Here is a 26,445-nt window from a genome sequence, read left to right on the forward strand (position 1 = left end):
AACGACACTGTTAAAATGAATAGATTCTTAATATGTTTCCGGGTGAAATAATCGCGTATATGCATCATCCACTTTGCTTTTATTTAACACCGAAATTGAAGACGGATTCTAGACATGGGGTCTCCCGAAAAAATGTTTAAGGGAAGAATATGAAAATGAGCATTAAAAAACAACTAATAACCTTTATTCAAATCCTATCGTACTTGATCATTTGCTTGTAACACATATTTTAACAAGGAAACACTTTAGGGAAACAGTTTTATTAATAGAACTCGGTATAATTAAATACTCATAATGTTTGTTAGCATTAAAATGTGAGTTTTCAAATTAACATGTCACTTTTGGAACGCTTACGAATTCTTGAAATTAACACATTGAAAATGAGATAAGATTCTTGCTGTCATAACTCGCTAATATATAATATGTACCTGTCAATGGAAAATTCAGACTGCGTGCGGTTTGATCAACCCGATGATTACATTTCCAGACGGACAACATGGCTGCCAGCCACGAGCGTTTGCGATTGCAATGACTTTATTAATGTGCACGTATACCAACGACTTCAATGGACGTCATCGACAAGATTTCCAGTATTCACATCTACGAGTTTAGTGTTTTCTTTATTTTCTCAGATATAACACATGCAAACCCTTTCTCATGCAAGCATTAACATAATTACCACTCTCTTCTCAACAATCGTATATAAAGAAAGTCTAACGATAAATAAAACAGGTAGTATTTTGTAATCATAGTTGATGTATATTAGTAGATGCTTTGTCTTTACGAAAAGCGAAAATTGTATGTTTGAATTTGAAAAAAAATAAACATAAAAAGGACAGCGTTCACCATCTTAGTATGATCTCTAAAACATACATATACAGCGGCGCAACAGTTGCGTATTTGTTTTTAAATTTTAAATAGAACCGAAACTTACAACACAATCCAATGACTGCGTTTTACTCTTTTTCTAAACCAATGAACATGACACTCCGTGTTCCCTGTGTTTTTTCCTTCCAATTAATTCGCGCAAAATGTTTTATTTATTTTTGGACATATGCGCTCTCTAAGTGCTTTTACGAGGACCTCTTATCTCTAACGCCCCGCATGAATATTCACGAGATGTTGTCCCTTATCGATGCATTAACGCGGGCAAATCGAAGGATGATCGGCCTTCATATTTGATGATTGAACAGGCCGATATTGGGGCCATCTCGAAGCGGCGTTCTGTTGTTGTACTTAGTATTTTCAAGTCGCTTTTATGCAAATGATAAATATTCCATACTAAAGCACTGTGTTGCATTCTTCTTTGCTATTGTTAAAGTTCGTTCCGTTTCTCTATCGAAGTTTTAATGCATACTTTTTTCTTTTTCTTAAACTCAAACTACAAAATTTATATGCCTCAGATATATGTACGATCGTATTGTTTAATTGCATGAAGTGCATCACGTGCGAGTAACTTAAGTTCAATGCTTAAATATTTGACGTTTGCCCACCAAAATCCGAGCGATGAAAATGAAAGCGATGAGGAAATGAGAATGATAGCAATTCCGGCAGTTTCAAAATTGTGATGGTTTTGTTTGTATGTAAAGAAGAATGGCGAGATAAAAAGCTTACTTTATATTGATGATGATGAGTACGATGGGAATGACGTTGCTAAGAAGCAGTGATGCAATGCTTATGGTGAAGAAGAAGAAAATGATGAGATAATGAGATGATGATGATGATAATGATGATGATGATGATGATGATGATGATGATGATGATGATGATGATGATGATGATGATGATGATGATGATGATGATGATGATGATGATGATTATGCTGATGCTGATGCTGCTGCTGGCAGCTGCTGCTGCTGCTGATGATGATGATGGTGGTGATGATGATGATGATGATGATGATGATGATGATGATGATGATGATGATGATGATGATGATGATGATGATGATGATGATGATGATGATGATGATGATGATGATGATGATGATGATGAAGACGACGACGACGATGATGATGATGATCCAAGAGGACAGCGTTGATGCGGCCATTCTGTCCTTGATGTATATTTCGCAGTTGAAAATTCAGTTTGCATTTTCAATTATAGGGTACGGAAAGTAATTCGAACATGTAGACAGTACAAAATTTCCTGTCCCAATATCGAATTTAGCCGTGTGCATTTTTGAACAGTTGAACGTGTACGTATACATACCATACACAGTTTCGCTCAAATATGGTTGTAACTAACCTGTTAACACTTTGTCATCGAGCCGTTGCATTCACTGTTTATGTGGCAATACAACAGATATGAGTTGTATGTATGGTGGTCAGATGATTTAAATATACATTTAGATATTCCACAGTGTTGTATTTATGCTTGAGTATAAAAAGAATTTTAGAGATTTGGATCTTTTTTATTTGAAGGTACGCTTTGCAAATTGTTTGACAATAACGTAAAATATAGTAGTCGATTTTTTTTTGTTATGTAAAAGGATTGTCAATAATTTATATTTGTAAACCAGTTTATAAATTATGTAGTAATAATGTATGTATTTTTACAATGCGACAAACTATTAATATTGCCACATTACAGAACCGGCTTTATTATTGTTGGTGTATGAATTTACTTTTATTCAAATACTTATGTTATTAGAAATACCATAGACTAATAATTCGCTACGCTAGCCAGTGGACAACTAGACCGTCGAATTCCCATACCCCCTTATTACTTGACTTATTTATTTTTAATATCTTATGTCGAAATGCGGACAAGGCCTTAAGAAGTCATAATTTGCTTGTATGATTGTATCAAACAAAGCTATTTTCTCCACGATATCAAAGACCATAATAATGTATTGTAATTCATTAAATACTTTGCGAAAAGCCGACACCCAGCGGCAAAAGGGGCTCGGGAATTAAAAGGACATTCCTTTTTTCTCATGAATATAACAGTCCGCCCATAAATCATCATTTAAGAATATTCGCACTTGTTTCTTGGAGGATAGGGCTAATTACTTAATAAGACTTTATGGGAAAACGAGGAAGTTGGTGTGTTTTTTACGGCCATACGTATCCGTAGTTTGCCCAATGTGAGCATTGGTTAACACTTACGTGGGAACAAAAATTAATGTAATGAATCGGACGTGCAGTTTAATGAGCATTTGTAAGTCGACGCAAACCCCATATACATCATAATCATCAGTTTCAGCAGCAGTAGCAGCAGCAGCTGATAGTTACTGTTTGTTCTGTATATGCATCACAAAAACAGTTTTGTCGCACACTTGCACACTATCATGCGCTCGCGTTGCCGCATAAACGTGACGGCCCCGTATTTGAATCGCAAAAGCGAGCTTGCTTACCTAAATGCGATGACGTGCATATGCGACGTAACCGTTTTAGAGCCGTATATACGTACAAAGTACGTCGGTTTTCGATGTAGAAATGTGCAGAAAATGTTAGCGTTTCACATATAGGCAGTTTTTGTCCATACTGATATTATTTTATTTAAATAAATCTTCTGCATCCACCCATTTGATCAAACACGTCCAAATGAAACAAATAAAACAATCGCGCCTAGTTATTAAATATTTATTCGAACTTTCTGTAGAGTTTTGCCTTTACCCATGGTGTTCTCATGAAATGGCGCTCTTTCTCGGGAGGAGCGATCCTCACAAAATTTGAGACACACAGTTCTCATGTTCCACTTTACCCGCTTGGGATTTAACAATAGCATGTTCTCTACATGCTCTCCAAAAACAAAAGCATTCGTGACATATTTGTAAAATATCTTTCTCTCATTAAATGTTTGTGGCGTAATGTGTATTTTCCCGCTTAAACTACCCTTACATTATTACTAACCAACGCGTACATCATTGCTTAAGTTGGAATTACGATATTTGTAGAATTATTTAATTAAGAGGAGATAAAATTCTCGTTACATTCATTAACCTAGTAGTTTAAAACATATCAGTGATTAATTTCCAAACACGGATTATATTTGATGTGTTCAACCAAACGGATGAAAATAATGGATAACGTATTGCAACGTGTTTTTTTTAAAGTAACATTCGTAATTATTACAGGTTTGAAACCAGTACTTTAATCATAAGATCTTTGTAAGATGGATTTTAATTGCGAACAAAATTATCATCATCGTCATCATCATCATCATCATCGTCATCATCATCATCATCATCATCATCATCATCATCATCATCATCATCATCATCATCATCATCATCATCATCATCATCATCATCATCATCATCATCGTCGTCATCATCATCATCATCATCATCATCATCATCATCATCATCATCATCATCATCATCATCATCATCATCATCATCATCATCATCATCATCATCATCATCAATACCAGCTTTAGTAGCATCAGCAGTAGTAAACGTATTAACAGTAAATGTTGCTGCGATGCTGCTGCTGCTCTTAATGATGAGAAGGAGGTTGATTATGTTAACTCGCTTCATCGACGAACAAACGTTTACATGCAAGGAGTAAATTTCTCTGGCAGTAGTAGTAAGATCGTTGGTGCTGATGCGTTTGGTGTTTTTGGCCCTTTTCTTTTACTCATCGTTGGATCTTTGATTTGTCCTAATTCGTAGACGTGGCGAATTCTGATGCCGCGTTATTAGAGAACTGTAAATCTACTAATGATAATTGAGGTCGGAGATAAAAGAAAGTCATTATTTTTACAATAATTGCGTCGTTGACCCTTCCCGAATGGTCAAGACGTTGACATCGATTATCTGAAAACGCTACCGAACATTAACACATCGGCGCGCGCCTATTATCACGAGCTTTTAAAATCGCTACCGGACCTTTGGTAAGTCAAAGCCAGACTTAGCAGGACGCGTGTCAAAATTTCACAATTTTCACTCCTTTACTGATGGCTGTCTTTATTTGATGACAAATTAATTCCGTAATTTGTTCAAAACGATACGCGTGTGTGATAGATCTACTAGAGTGTTATCTAATTCAGAGATAGTTGTTAACGATCGCCAGATATACCCTAATTAAGCATCGTATCTCCTGTATTTTCTATTCGGTATCAATCAGATAAGTTTGTTCCACGCAAAAAGTACTAAAGATGGCATCTTTTGAGTTTTGGGGTAAGATAACACATTCTACGTTTACAACTTGATATATATCGGCGAACGTGACTGACACTTATTTAAACGCATTAAACATGAGTAAGCTACAAAGTAACATTGATGTGGTTATAATCGACAGGATTGTAGCAGTAGTATAATAATGAAAATAAACATATTAAAAAATATAATTTATCAGTGCAACTTTATCAAGCAAACGGAAAATAAAACTTCAAAATACATTACAAATTATACATGCATAAATATTCATAACGATCCAGCATTTACTCTGTATTTTTTATACGCAAAATCACATACAATTGTTATTCCTTATATTAACTAGTATCATTTAAATGAGAGATTTGTGGATAATATTTTCGACAACGATACATTTTACTTGCAACTTATGTTCATAGCATAGATGTTTTCATTGTTTTCATGTTTACTGACAATCAAAATACATTTTTAATCAAGATTAGGAAGAACATGCATTTTGCAGGCAGAAACGGGATATTTTTTAGGACCATACCAGACATATTTAAGCAACTCTCTTCATTGAGTTTCATCTTTGTGTATTTTGCTTCATTTTACCCGAATTTAGCGACATCGCGATGAACAATATAAAAAAACAATACAAACACAAATTTTCTTGTTTAAAAAATATATATATCCCAAGTAACAATCAACGCAAGCATTTTTTCGGGGTAAACTATATTTCCTTCGAAAATTTGTCAAAACGAACCAGTCAATTTCAAAACAGTAGTCCGCCCGGAGATAGTCCTATCCGACGAATAGTTATCATCTACCACTTAGCCCCGCCCATGGCCCACTCAGATTTAAGTAATATTATCTCTGAGATCAATACGCGCCCATTGCGAGCTATTTTCCCATACACTTCGCCGCGGCCGGGCTATGCATTGAGAACACACATCGATACCATAGTTTTCAGTGGGCGTGTACTAGATCGTAATCTCCAATCGGTGCATCCCGCTTGTATTCCGATTGGTCGAAATTTGCAGAGCCGTCCCGAATTGAAAAGCTCTTCGAGCTAGCAATGACGGCATTCGAATACTCAATTGAAACAAATATACATTTGTTGTTTTGGGTCATAAACAGTATATCAGTCGAGCCATAAGCAAATCGAAGGAACGATTTCATATCTTTGCTAAGTTGATGACACATGCAACGAGTTTCTATAAGAAGCTTTCCGAACTGCATAAAATTGCTTCGCTCTGATCAAAGTGTTGGGAGTGAATATTAAAACTTACACTAATTGCGGATACGGTGCATTTCGGGACGATCAACGGAACAATTATCAAGATGCTTTGTTTAAGCACGTGAAAGCGTTTTGCGAGCTATTGCGCAAAGATGTACGTATGCTTTTAAACTTTCTGTCTTATCGCCTGTTGAATCATAACTGACTGAGCATTGGTGTAAAGGTGTTTTCGTCGATAAACATGGAAGGAAAAAAGCCGTTCGCTTTTAGTATCGTTTAAAAGATCGGATACAGATATAGTACTTCTACGATCTAGATAAACATGTAATCTGATTTTACAGGGTGGCACATATGTGAATTATTATACACAGTGATGGCAAAATTGTGTACGGGATTTTAAACTTGCTTTTCGAATAATTCAATATAAAATAATATTTGATCTGTTGTTTAATAACACTATTTTGCAAAATATATATTTATCGTTTGCAAAAGGGCTTTGTAAAGTAATACGGGGGTATACATAGATAATAATCTGATGTATTGAGACATTCACATTTGGTAACAATAGTTATTGTTGATGGTAGAGATACGCAATTATATACGAATTATTAAATGCTTGTATTGTTTTATTTGCAGATATTCAAAGACATCGGTGTCTTCAAAGGTCATTTCCAATTAGGAACAAGTCTAGTGTGGTGGCGTGTGGATAGAACTTGGCTTTGTAACACTGTGTTCCACCGGACAGTGAATTTGAATTCCAAATATAGACGTTGAACAATTATAACATTTGTTTCCAAATATTATTTATTTTTTATTGCAACAACACGTGTATATTGTGCAAGGATAGTGCTATAATTCTTGGTCATGTTTCACACAATCGTAAAACTGAACAAATTTTCGTGTACTTGGGAAGTATAAATTAAAGTTCCGGTGTGAAGCTTAAACACTATTTCAAATAGTGGTGACATTGGCCTAAATCTTTGTGACAAATTTAAATAGTTTTTTTTTTATAAAAAAAAACATTAACAGTTAATATGGAAATCGCAACAGCAGACCAACAGCATACTCCGGCATGGTTGACCCGACCGGATGCGTCCCGAATGGCTTCTGGATATGAAGGACCCGTGGGCTTCCCCTCAGAGGACCCAATGGACCTGTTTACCATGCCAGGGGGTTTCGACGGGGCCGGGTCCCACAGGGCGGCACACAACTACTACTCCAACTCACGGGCGATGGGCTATGGCGGTGCCTCACATGGTAAGTTGTTCAAGTCTCATAGCATCTTCTTGTTTTGATAATTTTATCATTTTGAAAATTTCGTTGATTGAGATATTTGCAGAGGGTTATACTTACAATACCTAAATAAACACTGTATATAATAATAATAATAATAATAATAATAATAATAATAAATTAGAATTAGTACTCTTTTAATATGCTTTATGAAGGAAAATTAATTTGAAAAATATACTGTTACATATAGACTAGCAACTGTATTATTATTATTACTAATTTTTTTTGTCTTCACGGTATAAATATAATTTATATGTCCTTTAACAGTTCTGAAAAATTATAACTAAGACCTGATTACCTGTTACATCCATTTACAAATACGGACTTTTGTTGAATATTGGTCCACATTTTGCTTATATAAAAGCAATTTAGGCAAACCCATGCAGCTAAAATCAAAAGAATTTAATAAAAGAGAGATTTATAGTCGTTATTCAAAGAGAACAACGTTTCGAAACATAAAATAACAAGGAATGACATATTAATCAATATCCTTTCAACACGTTGGGCATCGGGTGTCCATTTCAAGGGACATATTAAAAGATGTTTTTACAAAATCAGAGATATCAAAAGAAAAAAATCAAAATCACTGAGTGTACTCGAAAAGATCAAGTTTCACATATGCTCGCGCTGTTATAGTTCTCTATTCGTTGATTTTACTTCATAAAGACGAGCATATTTTGGGAATTATGTTTCCTTTAGTTTTATCCACTTATATTCGAGGATGACAAAGTACTGGTTCAGCAACTGTGTAAACTGTGTAAGTGGACTCAAGGCGACGAAGTGTCTGTCATATTGTTGCATATCCAGCGCGTAATTGTTCGTCGCTACTTAAATTACTTGAAATTTGGTATGTCTATATTACGCGGCGGTGTATGTAACAATAAGTCAAAAAGCGCTCACTCTGCTAGCTCAATTTGTGCATATTGTAGCACATCATTCACAACCACATTAAACCAATATTATAAAATAACAGTTACTTTTGTAACGTCTGCTAAGAATAATGAACACTATCTAAATATCTTTTCTCTTTTTTTTGCTTAGAGTTGGCTATAAAACAAAAGCAAAAAACTATTGTTTTTTATTTTATGAAGATAATACTTAATTTGCATTGCACTGAATGTACAAAATATTGAAACACGATATAATCATTATCAATGTTTCTTTGCAACTAAAATTAAAGAAAACTTGTTCAGGCACGCCATGTTTTTCCAATTATTTGCTTAATTTTTCAAACTTACACATATCCGTAAAAATCAGCATTTTATATGTTTACAACCCACCATGTACATTATTCTTGTCCAAGAAATATTCGCAGAGGGACTAATATTTCAACGGAATGTTACTATGCGTCCTGTAAAGCCGATCATGCATTTTTGTTTATGAAACATCTACTGTTTGACAATTGTTCAAACTTTAATTGCAATAAGTCCACAGCGCTGACACCGTTTTGTTTATACAAACATTCCACCGACCTCGACGGGTAGACACTTTTCCCAAAATAAAAACTAAACATGGCCTAGTAAACAATTGATACGGAAAATATGCAAAACTAATAACTATCAACAAATAACTAATAACTTTCTTTCGATGCGTTATGACATTGAATGTTTACGCCGTGTGCACTATTGTAATATTGCAGTAAAACTGACTCGGGAGTCGACAGCCTCGCTAGTTTTTGTGTAAAACTCGGCTGAACTAATACGTTCTTTTATGGGGCGACCCATGGCAAATTATTCCTTAACCCATAAATTATTTTCTTTCCCGTTACGCATGATTTAACGGCAAAATTAAGAACGTTATGGTACAAGCAATTATTCAAATAAATATCATTTCCTCCTGGCTTGTAGTCCTTCTGTGAACATTAATTTATGATTTATGAATGTTCAATACTTTTCCACGTGTAATTAGAGACATGCTTCTTTTGTTTCCATGAAAATTTACACCAGAATACTACTAAATGCATATCCGTTCTTGGCGACATCTTGGGTTTATTTAAGTGTAGTGTTGGATTTAGTTTGTACGCAGGGAAAGAAACGGGTAGAAATAATAGCAATACAATAACATCGCAGAAACGTTAACTATCATTTACGCGTTTTCCCTTTCCTTAAACCACCACCACCACCAACAACGCCACCACCACCACCACCATCATCATCATCATAATCATCATCATCATCATCATCATCATCATCATCATCATCATCATCATTTTCTTCTTCTTCATCATCAGCAGCAGCAGCAGAAGCAGCAACAGCAGCACACTTTTTGCACAATACTTGAGCTACTATATTTTAAAGATAACTGTTTGTTTACCCCACCCTTACGTTAAAGTAATCCGCGGTAAACTTTTTGTAAGCGCACAAAAATTGCTATACATAGCGGAGTGACCCTAATTGTTTGGATGTCTCATTTCCTGTTGTATTTTTCCTGTTAAAGAAGACACCCGTTATTAAAACATCCAAGCTAATCAGTAACAACCGAGAACAATATTCAAGGAACAAATGCTTTCTCGCGTGTTCGGTTTCAAAATAATTCGCGGTGCCTGTTTTCAATTTATTTTTGCCTCCGACAAACTGGCGGAACGAAATATTGGCTAGCCAGCAACAGCTATCCCATACCCGACCGAAGTGTTCCGAGGATCACATTTAAAATATGTTCTTCTGGTTTAAGGGACACATATTTTGTCCTATCTAGCGTTGTAATAATTACATATTTTCAGTAGTTTGTGTGTAATGAACTTCATATATATCTTTATGAAAACTTGCAAATATATAGCTACAGTCCGATGTTCTTGCAATGGACAAAACACATAGGTAACACTGCATTGCATTTTAAATAAAAGTCGGCTTAGGAAAAAGTTCCATACATGTTTTTTTTCTAAGCATCACCGACCACGACGATTCAGACTGCATGTATACCCCTTTGCATGCTGGGAAATTTGTCGTCTGCTAAAATGTCGTCTGCTGAATTTCTAAAATTAGCATTTTCTTCATCAAAGAATACTATCAGAATAGCAAACAGTTTGGATCCTGATGAGACGCCACGTTTTGTGGCGTCTCATCTGGATCCAAACTGTTTGCAAAGGCCTTCAAAATTCGGTTCCAGCACTGAAAGAGATACGTAACAAACTTTAGACCACATGGCTCGATACATTTATCGTCTTAGATCCAGTGAAAAATGCTCTTCGAGGGGAATGTTTACTATGTCTACGAATAAATACCGCGGTATCAGTTTCATCCCAAAGAATCGCTAGTGGGAACCTAGGTTAGAATTTTCACACATAACTCGCAGAGGGAAAGGTACACTGGAATAAAGCTGAGGACTGTTTCTGCAAACAGAGCTTCTGGTATATCAACATTTAAGCGCTGTGCCCAATTAGTGCTCTATTAATCCAATAGACCCGCAATTTGCCTCAATTTTAGGAAAAGTAGTCTGCACGGGTAATTTACGGTAATTTTCCGGAGCATTGACGAAATTTGTCTGTTACTGAAGCCTTTCAAACTTCCCATTCAAAACTTAGGAATTACAGAACGGTTTGTAGAGCACTTGACTTGGTGTTCATTTTTCGTGTGTTTTCTAGAGAAAACATTTATAAAGATATATAATTAAAGATGCAGAGATGCACAAGTGAATTAACAATTATAGAACGTTTAAAACTGCACACAGCGAATACAATTTTTACAAGATGATTTATTTAAGTGGTATTTTCGTAATTATTAAAATACGTTCGTAAAACTTCACTCGTTTACCTACAAAAATATGCTTCATGGCTTTGGTGTGTAGCTTTATTTTTTCCCGAGGTGTAATAGCATTTGAATAGAGATTCAAAATACCTGAGTTCGGATAAATTAACTTTTATATGACTCGAATTTTACCCTGTTTCGGTGTGATATTCACTCATCAATTATCATGTTAAACCAGCGCCAAACGATTGAATTAAAAATAACACGAATAAATAATGCACTTGGTTACGTATAAGACACAGTGTGTTTATTAAAGCCTTTCATTTTTCTTGCTACCCGAAGCTACGAAATAAGACTCGGCCTATCACATACCAGGTCTATGTATAACATGTTTTCGCGACTGTTTTTAATCTCAGTGGGTCTTAATGGCAATTGGTGCAAATTATTCGAAATCTGAGCACTATGGCTGCACTGTCCCACTGATTTGCTATTTCGAAGATGAATAGTGTGTTTGTAAACCAATATTAATATACAGAGACGATGCTTCTGAGTACGTATTGGACACATCAATCAGTAACATGTATATTGACGTTTGACTTTCGTACTCAATTCAACTCGATCCAAATAAAACCAAAATTATGAAATGAACAACATATGTACAAAGACGGTTGTTTCTTTATATATTCACTACTACAATTGCCATGTGTTGCCATTGTAAAAACTACCCATGGCGCACTAGAGTAAAATTATCCCGCTTATTGTTACATATACAAACATGGGTATAAAAGATAAAAAACTACACCATATACTTAAGATGCTAAGTTTGATATATTACCTTACTGAAGATGGACAGCTTGTTCATTCTGTTGTCCTTGTACATTACAGACAGTCGAAACCTCTACCGCCCAAACTTTCACCACGCCCTGAATCCTTGGGCATCCCTTGACACAAAAAGCATGGTTCCCGCGCACACTGGATGGGGACTCTACAGGGATAACAAACAGGCGCTGGGCCACAGCGGAACCACGCCTCTGTCCGTACACCCAGCCTCATCTATCGCCTCGTCGAGTTTCAATTTCCCACCTACGCCCCCTAAGGACGGCACACCGGACAATAGTAGTGTAAATAACAACACAAATAACAGTGCCACGAACTCTGCAGGAAATTCGGACTATACACATTCGGAAAAGTCTATCAAGGAAGATACGGATAATGGACTGTCTTCATTCATGCACCCAAATAGCGGCCATTCTGCACATCCGTTACCTACGTACTCTTCATACGGTGACTACGGTGCAGGGCTTGGGTTCCACCACCCGAGTATGTTTAAAACATCCCCCACCCTCTCATCACGCCCGCGACAGAAATCGAGGTCAAGCGCAGGTAATTGTGTTAATTAATTGTTCATCTTTTCAGCACGTCTTAATTATCATGCCATAAGAAGTTCTTGACAATTTTATAATCAGCTAACAATGATCTCTTCTCGCGATAAATCTCAGAACGTGACGTGACGCAAATGAGATTTTTTTCATGAAAATCTAGCACTGGACATTCGGGCATGCCTTGTCTTCGAATTCTTTACATTTCCACCATAATGGGAAAGTACGACTGCCTAAAAATCTCACGGGAAGGAAATAACTTTCTGACGCCAAGGAAATTTGCTATAGATTCGATATAAAGAGATTTTTTTCTTTGAGCCTGAGTTCATTACAAAATAACATCACGTGCATGATTCTTCTCTTGCCAATGTTGAACTCCATCATTACATTTTGCGGTCGTGAATTCGTTTTAGGTATGCTCGTTTTAAAGTGAAATCGGCTTTACAAGTTAAAAATTTCAAGTCAATGTTTAGCTATACGTTCTTCTTTATCCGCGAGACATGGACGGGCGCATACTGTCCGGATTACCGGTACGTTTGCAAAGATGCGTGCGTCCTTGAAACAATATTAGGTACTCTCAAGAAGAAAGGCCTAAATACACTTCAGTTCGATTTCCGACTTTTAAGTGGACAGATGCCTGACAGTTTCCGAGCTGTCTAAACTACTGGTCTATCATCTCAATTGCATCGTGGCACATCTTTACATGTGTAACCTCGTTTTGGCAATTAAGGGCCAAGTGTTTGTCAAATGGTGTCGGTGTCCGAAATACTGGATGACGTTCGAAATATTGCTCACTTAAGATTTCAATTATTTTCATTATACCAGGATATGAATTTCTTTGTTTCATTCTGCATGCGTTATCTGTACATATCCAATTTAAAAATACACCATAAATAATTAAATTGTAAGTGTGAAACAATTAATGAACAATCCTTGCCTATATCCTTTGTTCTCAGCTTGAATTTGTTAAAGCAATACTCATGTCATTTACATGTATCTCTTAACTAAATGAAGGACAGACACGCGGCGAAACTTTCTGTCTATATAATTCTTTCAAAATACAAACGGTTGAGTTAATCGTTGTGGTACGCTAGTACAGTATTCGGACGCTAATCGATATATTAATTATAATGTCCATTATTAACTTTTAAAGCTGTTGTGTCAATATTGTTTGGGAACGAGCTTATTTACTGTTCTTGCTTTCACAGATCAGTCATTGCGACCCAGAAATGTTTGTTTGATCTTTAAGGGACCACAATGCTTTTTAAAGGAGGGACAAAACGTCAAAAATATACCACAGACATGTAGACTCGTTTTGGTATTTTTGTGCTGTTTCAGAAAAAACATTTACTTACAGATTTAATCTTGATAAGTCCGATACCTTATATTGGTGTTTTCGTTTTAAAATACTAGATTTCGTTTTTGCATTTTTGCGCTGTTTTAGAAAAAACATTTTCTTACAGATTCAATCTTAATATGTCCGATACCTTATATTGGTGTTTTAATTGTACCTTTAATTCATTTCATCATAAATTACTATATTAGATTGTTATAATTGATACTATTATTATTATTATTATTATTATTATTATTATTATTATTATTATTTTGCTCTTCTTCTTATTACTATTATTTGATAATTATAATAATAATAATAATAATAATAATAATAATAATAATAATTATTATTATTATTATTCCAAAACAACAGCAGCTGTTTATATTACGTTTTTTCCAGGTCTTTCTTATATAGCATTATTGAACGTACAATTATTTAGACACTTATTTCAACCAGCTGCTAATATTTCGAACATAATAGAACTAATGATTGCGGAAAACACAGTTTACGCATAAGTTATTACGTTTTAACATTAATTGTTTACTTTGCATCAATCGGAAAACGGTTTCTAGCGGGCATCAAATATCAAGCATTCAGTTTCCCGTCACAGATGGAAGTTTTGTTGTTTATAACTTGCATGCACGTTAATTATGTTTTCTTCTATGTTGACACAGTTTTCTCCTTGAGTTGAAATGAAGTTAAAGACGATACTGGCTCCCTTAATATTGATTTTCATGTCTTTACATCTTTGAAAATGGCATACAATTGATCAAGAAAAGAAGTCAATTGTTTTTATCAGTGAATTAATCGATGTTCTCGACAATTTACATTCAAAGCGAAATGTGAAATACTTTGTAAATGAGGGCTATACTATCCGTCTGTTACAGTATTGTATGATAATCAAACTAACCTCAAGTTGACTTTGATGGTATCAGTCAGAGGGAAAATTCACTTTTAATGAATAAACTGTAGAATGCAATTCTTTATATCTGTATAGGTCTTGTATGCCGATACAAACACAGCTATGAATTAAAAGTTCTTTTGTCAATACATTTAAGTATATTTAGCCGAAATAAATATGTATGTTAACGTCGTTTAAATGTCATATATATATATATATATATATATATATATATATATATATATATATATATTAATATATTTACGTTGTTTGAGAAAAATATTCGATTAAATCATTAGGTTTAAATTATTTAAAAAAAAACGAAAAAAAAACACGTAATGTTTAATTTTACTTCATTATTTATGTATTATTATCACCTTTATCTTTAACGTAGCTGAGTAAATCAGTCGATCGAGTGCCATGATTTCACACACGATGTTTACGAACGTGTCAAGTGAAGTATACAATACAAATCGAATTAAGAAATCATGACATATGCAGAGATGGTACTTATCCCTTATTATCGCCAATTATGAGCCAACTTGGGTCAAGCCCTCTAGCGGCCGCAGCGGGGCGCTTCAGACTCGCGCCCGCCGGCTTAGCGCGGATTATCTGCCTATTGTGGACACTCCGATGCAAGTTAAAGTCGCATATGGCGGTGGCGCGGATTAAGTCTAACAGTTTGCGTTTCCTTTCATGACTTAAAACATTTTTTATGTTAAGACTTTGTTGTAGGCGCAAGCAGTTTTGGCGGCAGTTATAACCAAAAGGATAATAAAATTTACCTACATAGCTTGGGTTTTCCTTCCATTTTGGTAGAGTTCTTGAGAAGCGTCAATTTCTGTCAAAAATGAATGAAAACAAAGAAAAACAAATCAGATCATCATATTTTAAAAGATTCGTACGCATTGGTTAATGTAAAAACAATTTTTTAATTAAATACTCAACATTTGTTATTTAAAACAACAAACATATAAAACAATATGACCGAGATTCTTCAAAGAGCCTCTAAAATATTCCGAGCATTTAACTGCAAAACTATACATGCGGAATAAAATTGAACGATGCATGCAACCGTTTTTCTTCAACTGCACAGACAGCATTGTACGGGCATGTCTTTGATTAAACTGCAGCCACCATTCTGTCTTCGAATTGATGGGTAATCGGTTCTCATGAAACTTGGACTTGGCAGAATTACGGTAGCCCTCCGTGTCAGGGGTCCCAATGGGTCGCTTAGAGTTTCGACGGTCCGGAAAATAGCGGAAAGTAATATGTTTTGCGATGTTCGGCGCGTAATTAAACGAGAATATGTGCTATATTAGAATGTTTTGTATTTGGCATTAGTAAATATTTAAATTTATCCGTATAATCTTGATGAATGCTATCTAAAAAAAAATAAGTTAATCAGTGCTTTTTTCTTTCGGTAAGTCGTTAAACAGTGACATTATTATATAATTGATTGTTTTGAACTGTATGAATATTCTGTGTAACAGCTGTGCGTGTACAGCTTGAAGGTTTCCCCTTGAATACTGAAATATGCACATATCTACAGTATCTAGTATTGCTGGCTAACAACGCCAAGCATCGCCTGTTCGTGAGTTAACACCACGCTCGCAATAGTTTTCGACTTTTCTCAATAAAACTTTCTGCACAATCTTATCGGAAAGATTTATCTTAAATCAGAAATAAATTGACAGATAAGATTATGTTGTAGCATTATTGTACGTTTTTCATGGTAGAAACTCCGCGATAAAATCTTGTCATACAAGTAATTTCTTTTCTTGATTCTCTTGTTGGTGTGTAATATTATCGGAGGTGATATAAAAATACAGATAAATCGCTCGAGAGAACTGTGTTTCGAAACATTAAATATGTTTATCGGCGTTAGTTTACACTTGAAAATTGTGCGATATTTTGTTATTTGGCATAAAAGTGTGTTAGTGGAAATGGAAAATGATATAAATATTAAATTGTCATTATTGAACTTACTTTTAATGCAAATTATATATAAGTTTATAAATATGTTTAGGGGACTAAGAACTATTTCCGACTGATTTGACCATGTGGATGGGGAATGGGCTTGTGTTTGAGAGCTTTAAATCCCTCCGAGCGTTAAATATAAAGTCTTTAATTTTAAAATTGTAGGGTTTTCCCCTCGTGCGTTTTCTGACGTCATGATGCAACGCTTTGAGGGGGATCCTTCTGCAGCAAACCAATCTGCAGGTCAGAAACCCCCTCAATTCGAAATGTGTATAACCCGTAGCACTTCCGGTTTTAGGGGCTTTCGCAACATTTAGAAAATTTCGTGGACGAAATGGGCTTTTGAGCAGGTTTTGGGTTATTTGCAATATGTAGATTTTTTGTGTGTGGACAAGATGGGTTTTGTGTTTGTAGAAATTTTAATATTCACCCATGACTTTACTGGTATTTTGGGACCATTGTTGCTGTGTTTTGAACTTCAAAATCACGTGTCATAAGATAAGATTGTGGCATTAGAGAGGTTTGGGGTATTTATGACGTGTGGAAAGTGACAGACAAATCTTGGTGCGGGGTAGATACACAGATTTTGCAAATATTTAACCCATAATATACATCTCTCCATCAAAACATGACTTCTCATCGAAATCATGCATTTCAGATTCGCATTCAAAACATGATTTAATTTCTTTGTTGTAAATATTCATACGAAATGTTTATTAGATTATGGGGATCAAATGGTGTAAGAACATTATCTCCATCAAACTTACGTGCAGCATCAGCAACAACACAAATCGATGAAGCTGTTATTTGAGCCGCGTCTTGCGAAAACAGAAATTAGGCCATATCCGAAGAGTGTAGCTACTTATATGCCTCTTTATCCGTGTACTCTGATGAAGATTCATTATGTCCACGTCTGAGACCACGAAACCTTGCTTCACTTTATATCGGACACTAGCTCCTGATCTGCCAGCGCGAATGCGAAGGCTGATTTGGAGCTGCGTTTACCGCATATGGCATAATACACGTAATACCCATTTTCGCACGACGTGGCTCATTTAAAAGCAGTTTAATGAATGTGTAAATTGCATGCATTTTTCATCATGTTACAAACAACGTTTGTCCATGAAATTCACTTACCTTACAGCAAGGATGTTTTATTTCGGTAACACTATCAGTGTTTACTTGCAAAGCACTTAGCTGATTGTTTTCTTATCGAAACAAAGTTCCATCAACGCAATGCTATATGCGTAGCAAATGTTTCGCTTTTTTTAGCAATCGATCTATACGCAAAGCTAAAGTATATGTTTATTTACGTTTGAATACATATTTAGCAAACGAACTTAAATTTAAAAAAAAGTTGTTTGTCGAAGTTTAATTTTATTATTTATTTTGTTTGCCGTCCTTCAAAAATTGATAACATGAACACAGATGCTATATTGCAATATCGTACAGCAATCATCGCAATTATTAAGTGATTGTTATGTTGCGTTTAACGCAGTTGTAATTAATGATAAACAATCAGGATGTTTGAGGTCACGGTAATGATTCGATTGACTTTTTTGTGTTTTTTAGTATTTGGAGGTGGCTTTAAGATAAAATATTAGTATGCACTTGGTTTGACAATTAAAAAAATATGCTTTAAAATAAGTTAGTAATAGTTTATATATTTCATAACTAACTGTGAAAGTTTAATAATATATTTATATATATAAATCATTGCGATGCTTTTTTTTTTATATATTATGATCATTTTGAATCTAACACTATTTAATTATACTCATAATGTGTTTTTATTTAATTTCACATTTTATTTTAATATACACATCGGTAATTTTTTCTCTACTATATGAATACATTTAATATTATTCTTCACATCAATGTTTCCTTATTTTTTATGAGTCCGTAAAATTCGATTCAGGAAATCAGGAATATATGCACAGGTCCCTATTTTCTAAATATGAAACGCGTGTGTAAAATATTGACCGCTCTGGATTGTTTCATTACGTTAAGAAAAAAAAAGTAGTAACCGTTAAGAACTAGTGCGTTCATGGTCATGAAAAGGTGAATACTTTAATGATAAAAATAAAATAAAATATTTAGTTATAAGTAACCGCTTCTGATGCTTTAATCGTGACGCTTGACGTACGTTTTCAGAGGGGCGCGAGTGCGTCAACTGCGGGGCGACGTCAACGCCCCTGTGGCGACGTGATGGCACAGGGCACTACCTGTGCAACGCTTGCGGCCTCTACCACAAAATGAACGGACAGAACCGACCGTTGATCAAGCCCAAAAGGAGATTGGTGAGTTGATTTTATTCTTATATCGATTACGTTTTTTTTCTACTCGGTCATGCAATGTTATGTAAGCAGCCACCTTATTAATGCTGTACAATAAAGGTCTTTTTCTATATATTATAGAGGCTATAAATACGACAACAAATTTAATACTTCTCTTCATTTCTATTATGCTCTATACCATTTACGTGTTGTATTTCATTCCCTTCAGGAATGAATATGTTTGGGATACGATATTGTGTACGCAAAACAGTGTCAATTTAACTGCAATATAATTGCACATGACCACCATTAAACTGACAGACGGTAGGGCCGCGGAACAATTGGTGACCGCGTTTTTAAAGGCACTTTTAATTCCCCTGTTGTCTCAATTAATTTTCAATTAAAACAATAAAAACGCGAGCATAAACGGAATAAAATCACCGTAAAATCCCTTTACAGCGGCATTTAGCAGCCCTTTTAAACTTTTGCCGACACTCTCTCAAAAGAGAATGTTAAAAGCTCACCCGGTCTATAACGAGGCCCTTGGGGGTTTTGAACTTCGCAACGCTGAGTTAGAAAATAGTTTGAACGTTTGTCCGATGCGTAGTACATTTACTCGTATTATAGTGAATTTCATTGTTTTCCTACTGAAACAGACGATTGACGCGTATGTCGTACGTTTACATTACAGAACATTTGATAAGAATGTATACAACTGCATATAGGTCTTACTGCCTGTTCGAAGACGCCTTTTCTTCAGCTAATACGGGAATATAAAAATTTAAACTGAAATACACACATTCAAAAATTCAATAACATAATAAAATAATTATATTAATTTGTTAAAAACATTATTGCATAATTGTATAAATTTACGCATCATTTATAACCTTCGTCTCGTTTTCAATTCTGGATAAAAAAGTGATTCTAGTTGTAGTAATTTAGCATTCAACTATCAGTGTAATAAAATAACTGATAAGCAAACATCAATTCAAATTAATCAGATTCATCAGTGACAACATTACCTTACCCACATCATGATGTTTATCCTTCTCTTGTTCATCACTTAACATCACATTATTAAAAGCAACAAGAACAAAACAACACCAAACAAAACCAGGATTAACGCTTTGACTGCCTCTTAAATTGCGGATGTTCTTAGAACAAAATTGCATCGAGTGGGGTACATTATGCAAAACATTAGCACCAGCAATATCTTCATCCACTTGTTTCTACGAAAAACTTCAGATGTAATTTGTACATCATCACCGCTACAAGTGCGTGCAAATAAAATATAAACTTGCGTCAATTTTAGAGACATACATTTAACACTTACAGACTAAATTATGCCTGTGCACTGTCAAAACGATGTTAAGGGCCTATTAGAAGTGGATAGAAGGTGTTTTAATGTTTTTCATGAGTCGAAAGCTTAGAGAAAATGCTTAACGGAATTCAAATCCTCATAAGTACGTCCATTGTTCATTGTGCAGACAATATTGCAAAGTGAAAGCACACTTTCATGAAATCTGCATGTAACGTGAAATTATATATTTATTTTCTTAGTGCGTTAACTAAAAAAGGCTTTTTATTTTAATTGTTTGTGACCGCTGAGGCTGTTCTGATATTATTTTTTACAAACTTGAATGGCGGTGGGATGTAAAGAATGGAAGATAAATGAATGAGAAAACATCGTTAATATTACGGTGTCATATTAACAACTTTGTGAAATTTACACGGGTATGTGAATGGCTTTAATTCTGCCATGTCAACTATCGTCAAAATTGAGGCGACGGTATAATGCTCGTTTTGTGTACGTACCCACATTTAACAAATAAAACACTGTCTTAAATTAAAATGAATTGGTCTTTCTCGTAAACTCAGGGGAGCCGTTATTATTAAATCGCTGTTAAATGAACATGACACGAGTTTTAGACGCTTTTTTTCCAGTTGCAAAACCCATACCTTTTGGCTGTCGTTCCGTCAAGTTACGGCTATTTACTTTGTAACAGTCTATAACTCGGTGCCGATCGCGTCTCATCGGGGTCCCGCGAGTCTGAAATACAGCCCCTACGTCTCAAAACCATCTGGTAATTCATAGGTGTTCGACATTTCGCGAGCTGTTACTACCCCAACGCAACGCTCGTGAAGTGATAAATTTTATATCAACCGATTTGCACAACTGAGCTAGATTTAGGGAGCGAGGACTCGCTCCAGAAAGTGTACATTTCAATGCTAGTATTAATTATGTCAAATTGCAGTAAATCTTTTCGACGGCTCATAGACTGTGACTTGTCTGGAATTTTAATTCGAGAAACATAGCTCTTTAGGAGTCTTTTGACACTTTCGTGAGTGGAATCGCAGCAGTCCCGACCCCGAAGCACATCGCGGGGCGAAATCGTGATTGAATTGTAAACTTTATACATTCCCATACAAATGTTTATTTTTATTTGAGCTTTGCGTCAACTGCGTGCAAACAAGCCCACTCGTTATAATAAACTAACGCTTCTATTTCATTAGAGCTGGTATTTTTCTCAGAAGTTGCGCTATTTTCGGATAAACTTTCCGGATGAATCGCTACTAGATTCAGTGGCTCACAATGTTTACAAACAGTCTCAACATGTGGCATGTATCGCGCTGTAGAAGACAAACATTGCTGTGTGTTATAGTCTTAATGCTCGTATACAAAAATAAAAATGTACCGCTTGAATATGAGAATTATTTAAAAAGCATTGACATTTAATAATGATAAAAACAATCTGTTACTTGGTGTGTATTTATTTTTAGGTTGAAATTGATGACAGCGTATTTGGTGGTTTGATTTTAATTAGTATTTCATAATTTACTGTATAGCATGATGAACGATGTATTTCCCCGAAGAAAAAAAGTCATTAAAATTAAAAAGCGGCAAATTACAACGTAGCAAGTATAGTGCAAGAACAGAGAAAAACAACAATATAATTATCATGAAAAATGCGCTATCGTGCACTTTTTTCGTGCACAATTATCAATTATCGTACCCAATCTTCTAACTGGCCACCGTCGTTTGCGAGGCTTTACCAAACGTGTTAACAACATTAGAACCGGCGTCTATTCGCATGTCGACGCCTTCCTACCTAGTTAGTGGGTCTTATTATGGCATTTGGATTGGTCCTATCAGGATAATTGTATTGATTACTAGAAATTGTTAAAACTGCTGCCTCTAGCTACTGGTAGGTCGGTCCTAGACATATTCAATAACGATCTATATAGCGGTACTAGGCTTCAAAAGGACATTTAACTTCCATAAAACAGTATTTGTGGTGTTAAACATGCACAATATTTGGAATCTGTATGTCTTCAAACTCTGAAGAATGTTTTATTCGATTGAAGTCTATTCTTCATTCTTAAGTCATCTCAAATGATTAGGTTGCTTTGAAAGCTTAAGCCAAATATTAATTGTGACCAAAACGTTATGTGATGTTTTTTAGGCTAAATTCTGTTTCCGATGTTGATTTGTTTACAAAAAAATATTCTGCTAAGTTACCTTTAAATTGCCTGTCAAGTTTTCTATAAGTGAAACCATTTCATGTCGCTTGTTTGTTGTTTAACAGTCTTCGTTTGAGTGCATCTTCTTTCATCTTCAACCATATGGGCCTCATTTAATGGAAATAGGTAGGGTGTAGTATATCAATTTCCTTTCAGAATGCCTAAAAACCGACACCCAACGTTATTTACACAACCCTACTATTACAACATATTATGTTTTTACATTTGTGAGAGATTTATTTATACAGGATAACTTGTTACGGGCTTTCAGACTGGTATCATTCACAAGTTAACATTTCTCTTGTATTTTTGCATGAAAGCAATTTGACAACATACAATTATCAGACAGTTATACTATCAGGTAATTTATTTTTGGTACGCCAATGAAAATAGAATGCTAGCTGCTCCATTGAGGTAATCACTGAAAATTTCATTTGTATTTATTAGTATTTAACAAGAAGATAATGGCAATTACTCCTGCGTAAGATCCTGTTGAAGTGAAAGAAGATTGAAATATTGCCAGCTTATTTTACATTGTATATGCACCTTTCCGTTAATCATATACTATGTAAAATTATATGGAAGTCATGTTTGGTATCAATACTAACAAAATCGAAGAAATTATGTTTGCCAATATATTAAGACATTTTTTTCTTACTATGTTATTTCAAAGGATTTGAAAATTGAGTCCCTTAATTATGATGGAAAATGTCATGTAACGTATTACTAGACTTTCCAAACATAAATACACATTAACACGATGTTTGGAGTCTTAAGCCGCATTTACATCGTCTTATTTCTGGTCAGGTGTTCAAACATTACACTAAACATCTGGTGGTTTGAAAACAAACACCTTGTTCATTGTTTTTAGAGAAAATAATTAAAACTTGCCGGATTGTGTTAATAGTCTTGTAATAAGAGTGTACAGGGTAATGTTATACTCAACATCAACTCTTGAAAACGGTAGCGCGCATTACCAGCAAGAAGGGGTAATGACCCAAAAGAAAAAACGACCGGTACACAAAATCCGTGAGAACAAGGTTGAATAGCTGAGAATGCCCGTTCACATTTTTATTTTCAAGAGGTTTAGAGCTATAATGTTTTCTTTCTCTTTTTTTAATATGTGGAATTGTTTTATAAACTAAAAACGGTTATGTCGGTAAAGTCTACAAGTAAAAAAAAAACGAAGAAAAATATAAAATCATTGATTTTGACCCAAAATATGTACGTTGAAGGTCCATTTATATCCAAGATAACAATTTTAAAAAATCAACACAATTATCATACTTGTGATATAGTAATCATCATGCCTGTGGATATTGAAAGGAAATGAATGCATGGTTGAAAATGGTCTAATTTTGTTTTATTCGCCATCCTATTGATAAGACGACGAAAAGGACAAAACACTATACATTGCATCATAACAAATGAAACAACATCAGAACAACACAGAAATAATTCTCCATGTTTTCTAGACAATACTGCACAGAAAAACTAAAAGGCGAAGGTTAGTTTGATTACAAAAGAGCAAGGCGCTGCACAGGCCGATGAAAGAGGGGATCAAACGCGTATCGAATGTTAAATTTTCTGAACCAGTCGCAAGGGATAGATTTTGGATCGGACGGACCGGTAGTGGCTGATAGTTCTATTATACACTGTACATTTAAATGCAATTGATCGAAGGCCCCCGGAGAACGACGGATGATGAAAATTTTAACCTTTCCAGAGAGCGCTGATGAATAATTGAGTTGATTTTGCGTACAGATAACTTATCCATCGTTCGAAAGGATTGATGCGGTACTAAATAATGTGGAACTGGAACTTTCAGCGAAGGGTATTACGGAGTTTAGAAAAGATTTAAGAGATTTTGGTTCCGAATAAAATGCGCTCGACAAAGCAGGTAAAGAATAAAGTCTAAAATATTCATAAGACGCTGTTTTAATTGGAGTTTAGAACGTAGCTGAGGTCAATCATGCCTTTAGAACGTAGTGAGTGCTGAAAAAAATGAAACGATAAAAAGAAGAGGTCATGAACAATTTATTCGAACATGTTTTGCGATGAAACTGCAGTTCAAGATAAAAAAGTTATCAAAATACATCTTCTCAAAATCAATTATCACACATTATATTTAAGATACATCTATTTAAATGAATAAATAAATAAATAAGTAAAGAAATGTATAAATAAATAAATAATATATGCATTTACCTTTAATTTCTATTTAAAACAAAATCAATACACGATGCAATATTACGCAATAGACCATCTGTTAATGACCTTATTATTTCTTTCGAATTTTAACTTAAACCCTAATTGTATGGTAGACATAATAGAAGAATGTTATCATGCGTGGTTCTGATGTTATCTTTTACATTCCAAGTGCAATTTTACGCAACGGGTGCAACAACAATAAGCTGTTTAAAATTAAAGTGGGAATGGACAAATGTATTTTCATTCGGACTTGTCAAAAGAAAATTTGTGATGGGCCGAGATAAAAATCAAAATTGTTACCCCCGAAATGGACATTCGGTCCGGTCTGTCACAATATGCCCGAGGATGCATTTTTTGTCCGAATCGAAATATTGTAAAATGGTGTATTCCACTAATGGGCGCCATTCTTGTTAAACAAATCCACATTTGGGATTCTTGGCATTTCTGATCGATCAGATAAAAAGTAGCAGACATTTGCACCATATTCTGCTATAATGAGAATGTTTTTGTTAAAATTCTCACTACATTTAAACCATTAGCTAAATTAAAACAACACAACAATAGCATCACGTTGGCGTGGTTCCATACAAACTGATTGTTTAGAATTAATGATAAGAGCTCGTTATGAAGACGGATTTATTTAAATATTAGTTTATCAATTCTTAAAAACTCTTTGTCCGTAGCTAGAAGAAAAAGAAACATTGTAACAATATAAGGGTGCCAAGAATGAAACTTGAGATTCATAATGGCAACTTATAACGTGATATCTCAATTTAACAGATAACACAAAATCAAATTCCTCATCAATTTATAACCCATGATCCCGTTTCGACTAACAATCTGATAAAACAGTTAGTAAATTGGTAGAACTAAGACACAAGCAGCTAACAGACAAACAAGTAAGGTAGCGCATCATTTGATGGCAATTCTTTCGCATTCTTTTGTGTCTTTTGGCTTAATTCCACTTTTAGGCATAAGTGTATCTGTTGATCAAATTTATGCAGTTACATGCTTGACAAGTCTGCAAAAGCGCTAGGAATCAACCAAGCTTTGCGTAGATTACAAAAAAGGACGTTAGATCGGATAGGTAGATCATTAACAGATAAGTCTATTGTCGCACACTCTGTCGGAGCGATAAAGGTCGGGATTTAGTTAACACGGTGTGGTGTAGTATTTTAACTTGTGGGTGATCTAAACTCGCGATAAGAGGCATTCTGTGATATTGATGAAAATTTAATTGCATTAAATAGATATTTGTTCACTGGATGCTTATTGTATATCACGGTGATTTTATCTTAAGTGTGTCGCATGTTTATTGGGGGATTATCTTATTGTTGAAAAAATATAGCCTTTCCGCAGACTTACTGTCAAATTGAATCGTTATCTGTCGCGATATACTGATATAACATTACTTTGTAGACACATTTGTTTCAGTTCGTAGTTTCATTGCTTTGGAATTTTATAATTTAAGATATTAACTGATAAAACGTTAATAAATCAAATAAAATTATAGTTGATTCTGGTAATTCCAATAC

At 34.8% G+C, this 26,445-nt stretch overlaps 1 protein-coding gene across 1 annotated transcript in view; it reads left to right on the forward strand.

The window, feature by feature from the left end:
- Nucleotides 1-6,193: 6,193 nt before the first annotated feature.
- Nucleotides 6,194-26,445, forward strand: part of LOC127868820 (transcription factor GATA-3-like) — a 35,550-nt gene continuing 15,298 nt past the window's right edge. Inside the window, 5 exon segments of the mRNA XM_052410895.1 lie at nt 6,194-6,477; nt 6,960-7,580; nt 12,185-12,682; nt 17,064-17,141; nt 19,053-19,198. Coding sequence (XP_052266855.1) covers nt 7,358-7,580; nt 12,185-12,682; nt 17,064-17,141; nt 19,053-19,198 — 945 coding nt within the window. The 5' untranslated portion in view covers nt 6,194-6,477; nt 6,960-7,357.

Source organism: Dreissena polymorpha, chromosome 2 (genome assembly GCF_020536995.1).
Source record: "Dreissena polymorpha isolate Duluth1 chromosome 2, UMN_Dpol_1.0, whole genome shotgun sequence".
NCBI lineage: Eukaryota > Metazoa > Mollusca > Bivalvia > Myida > Dreissenidae > Dreissena > Dreissena polymorpha.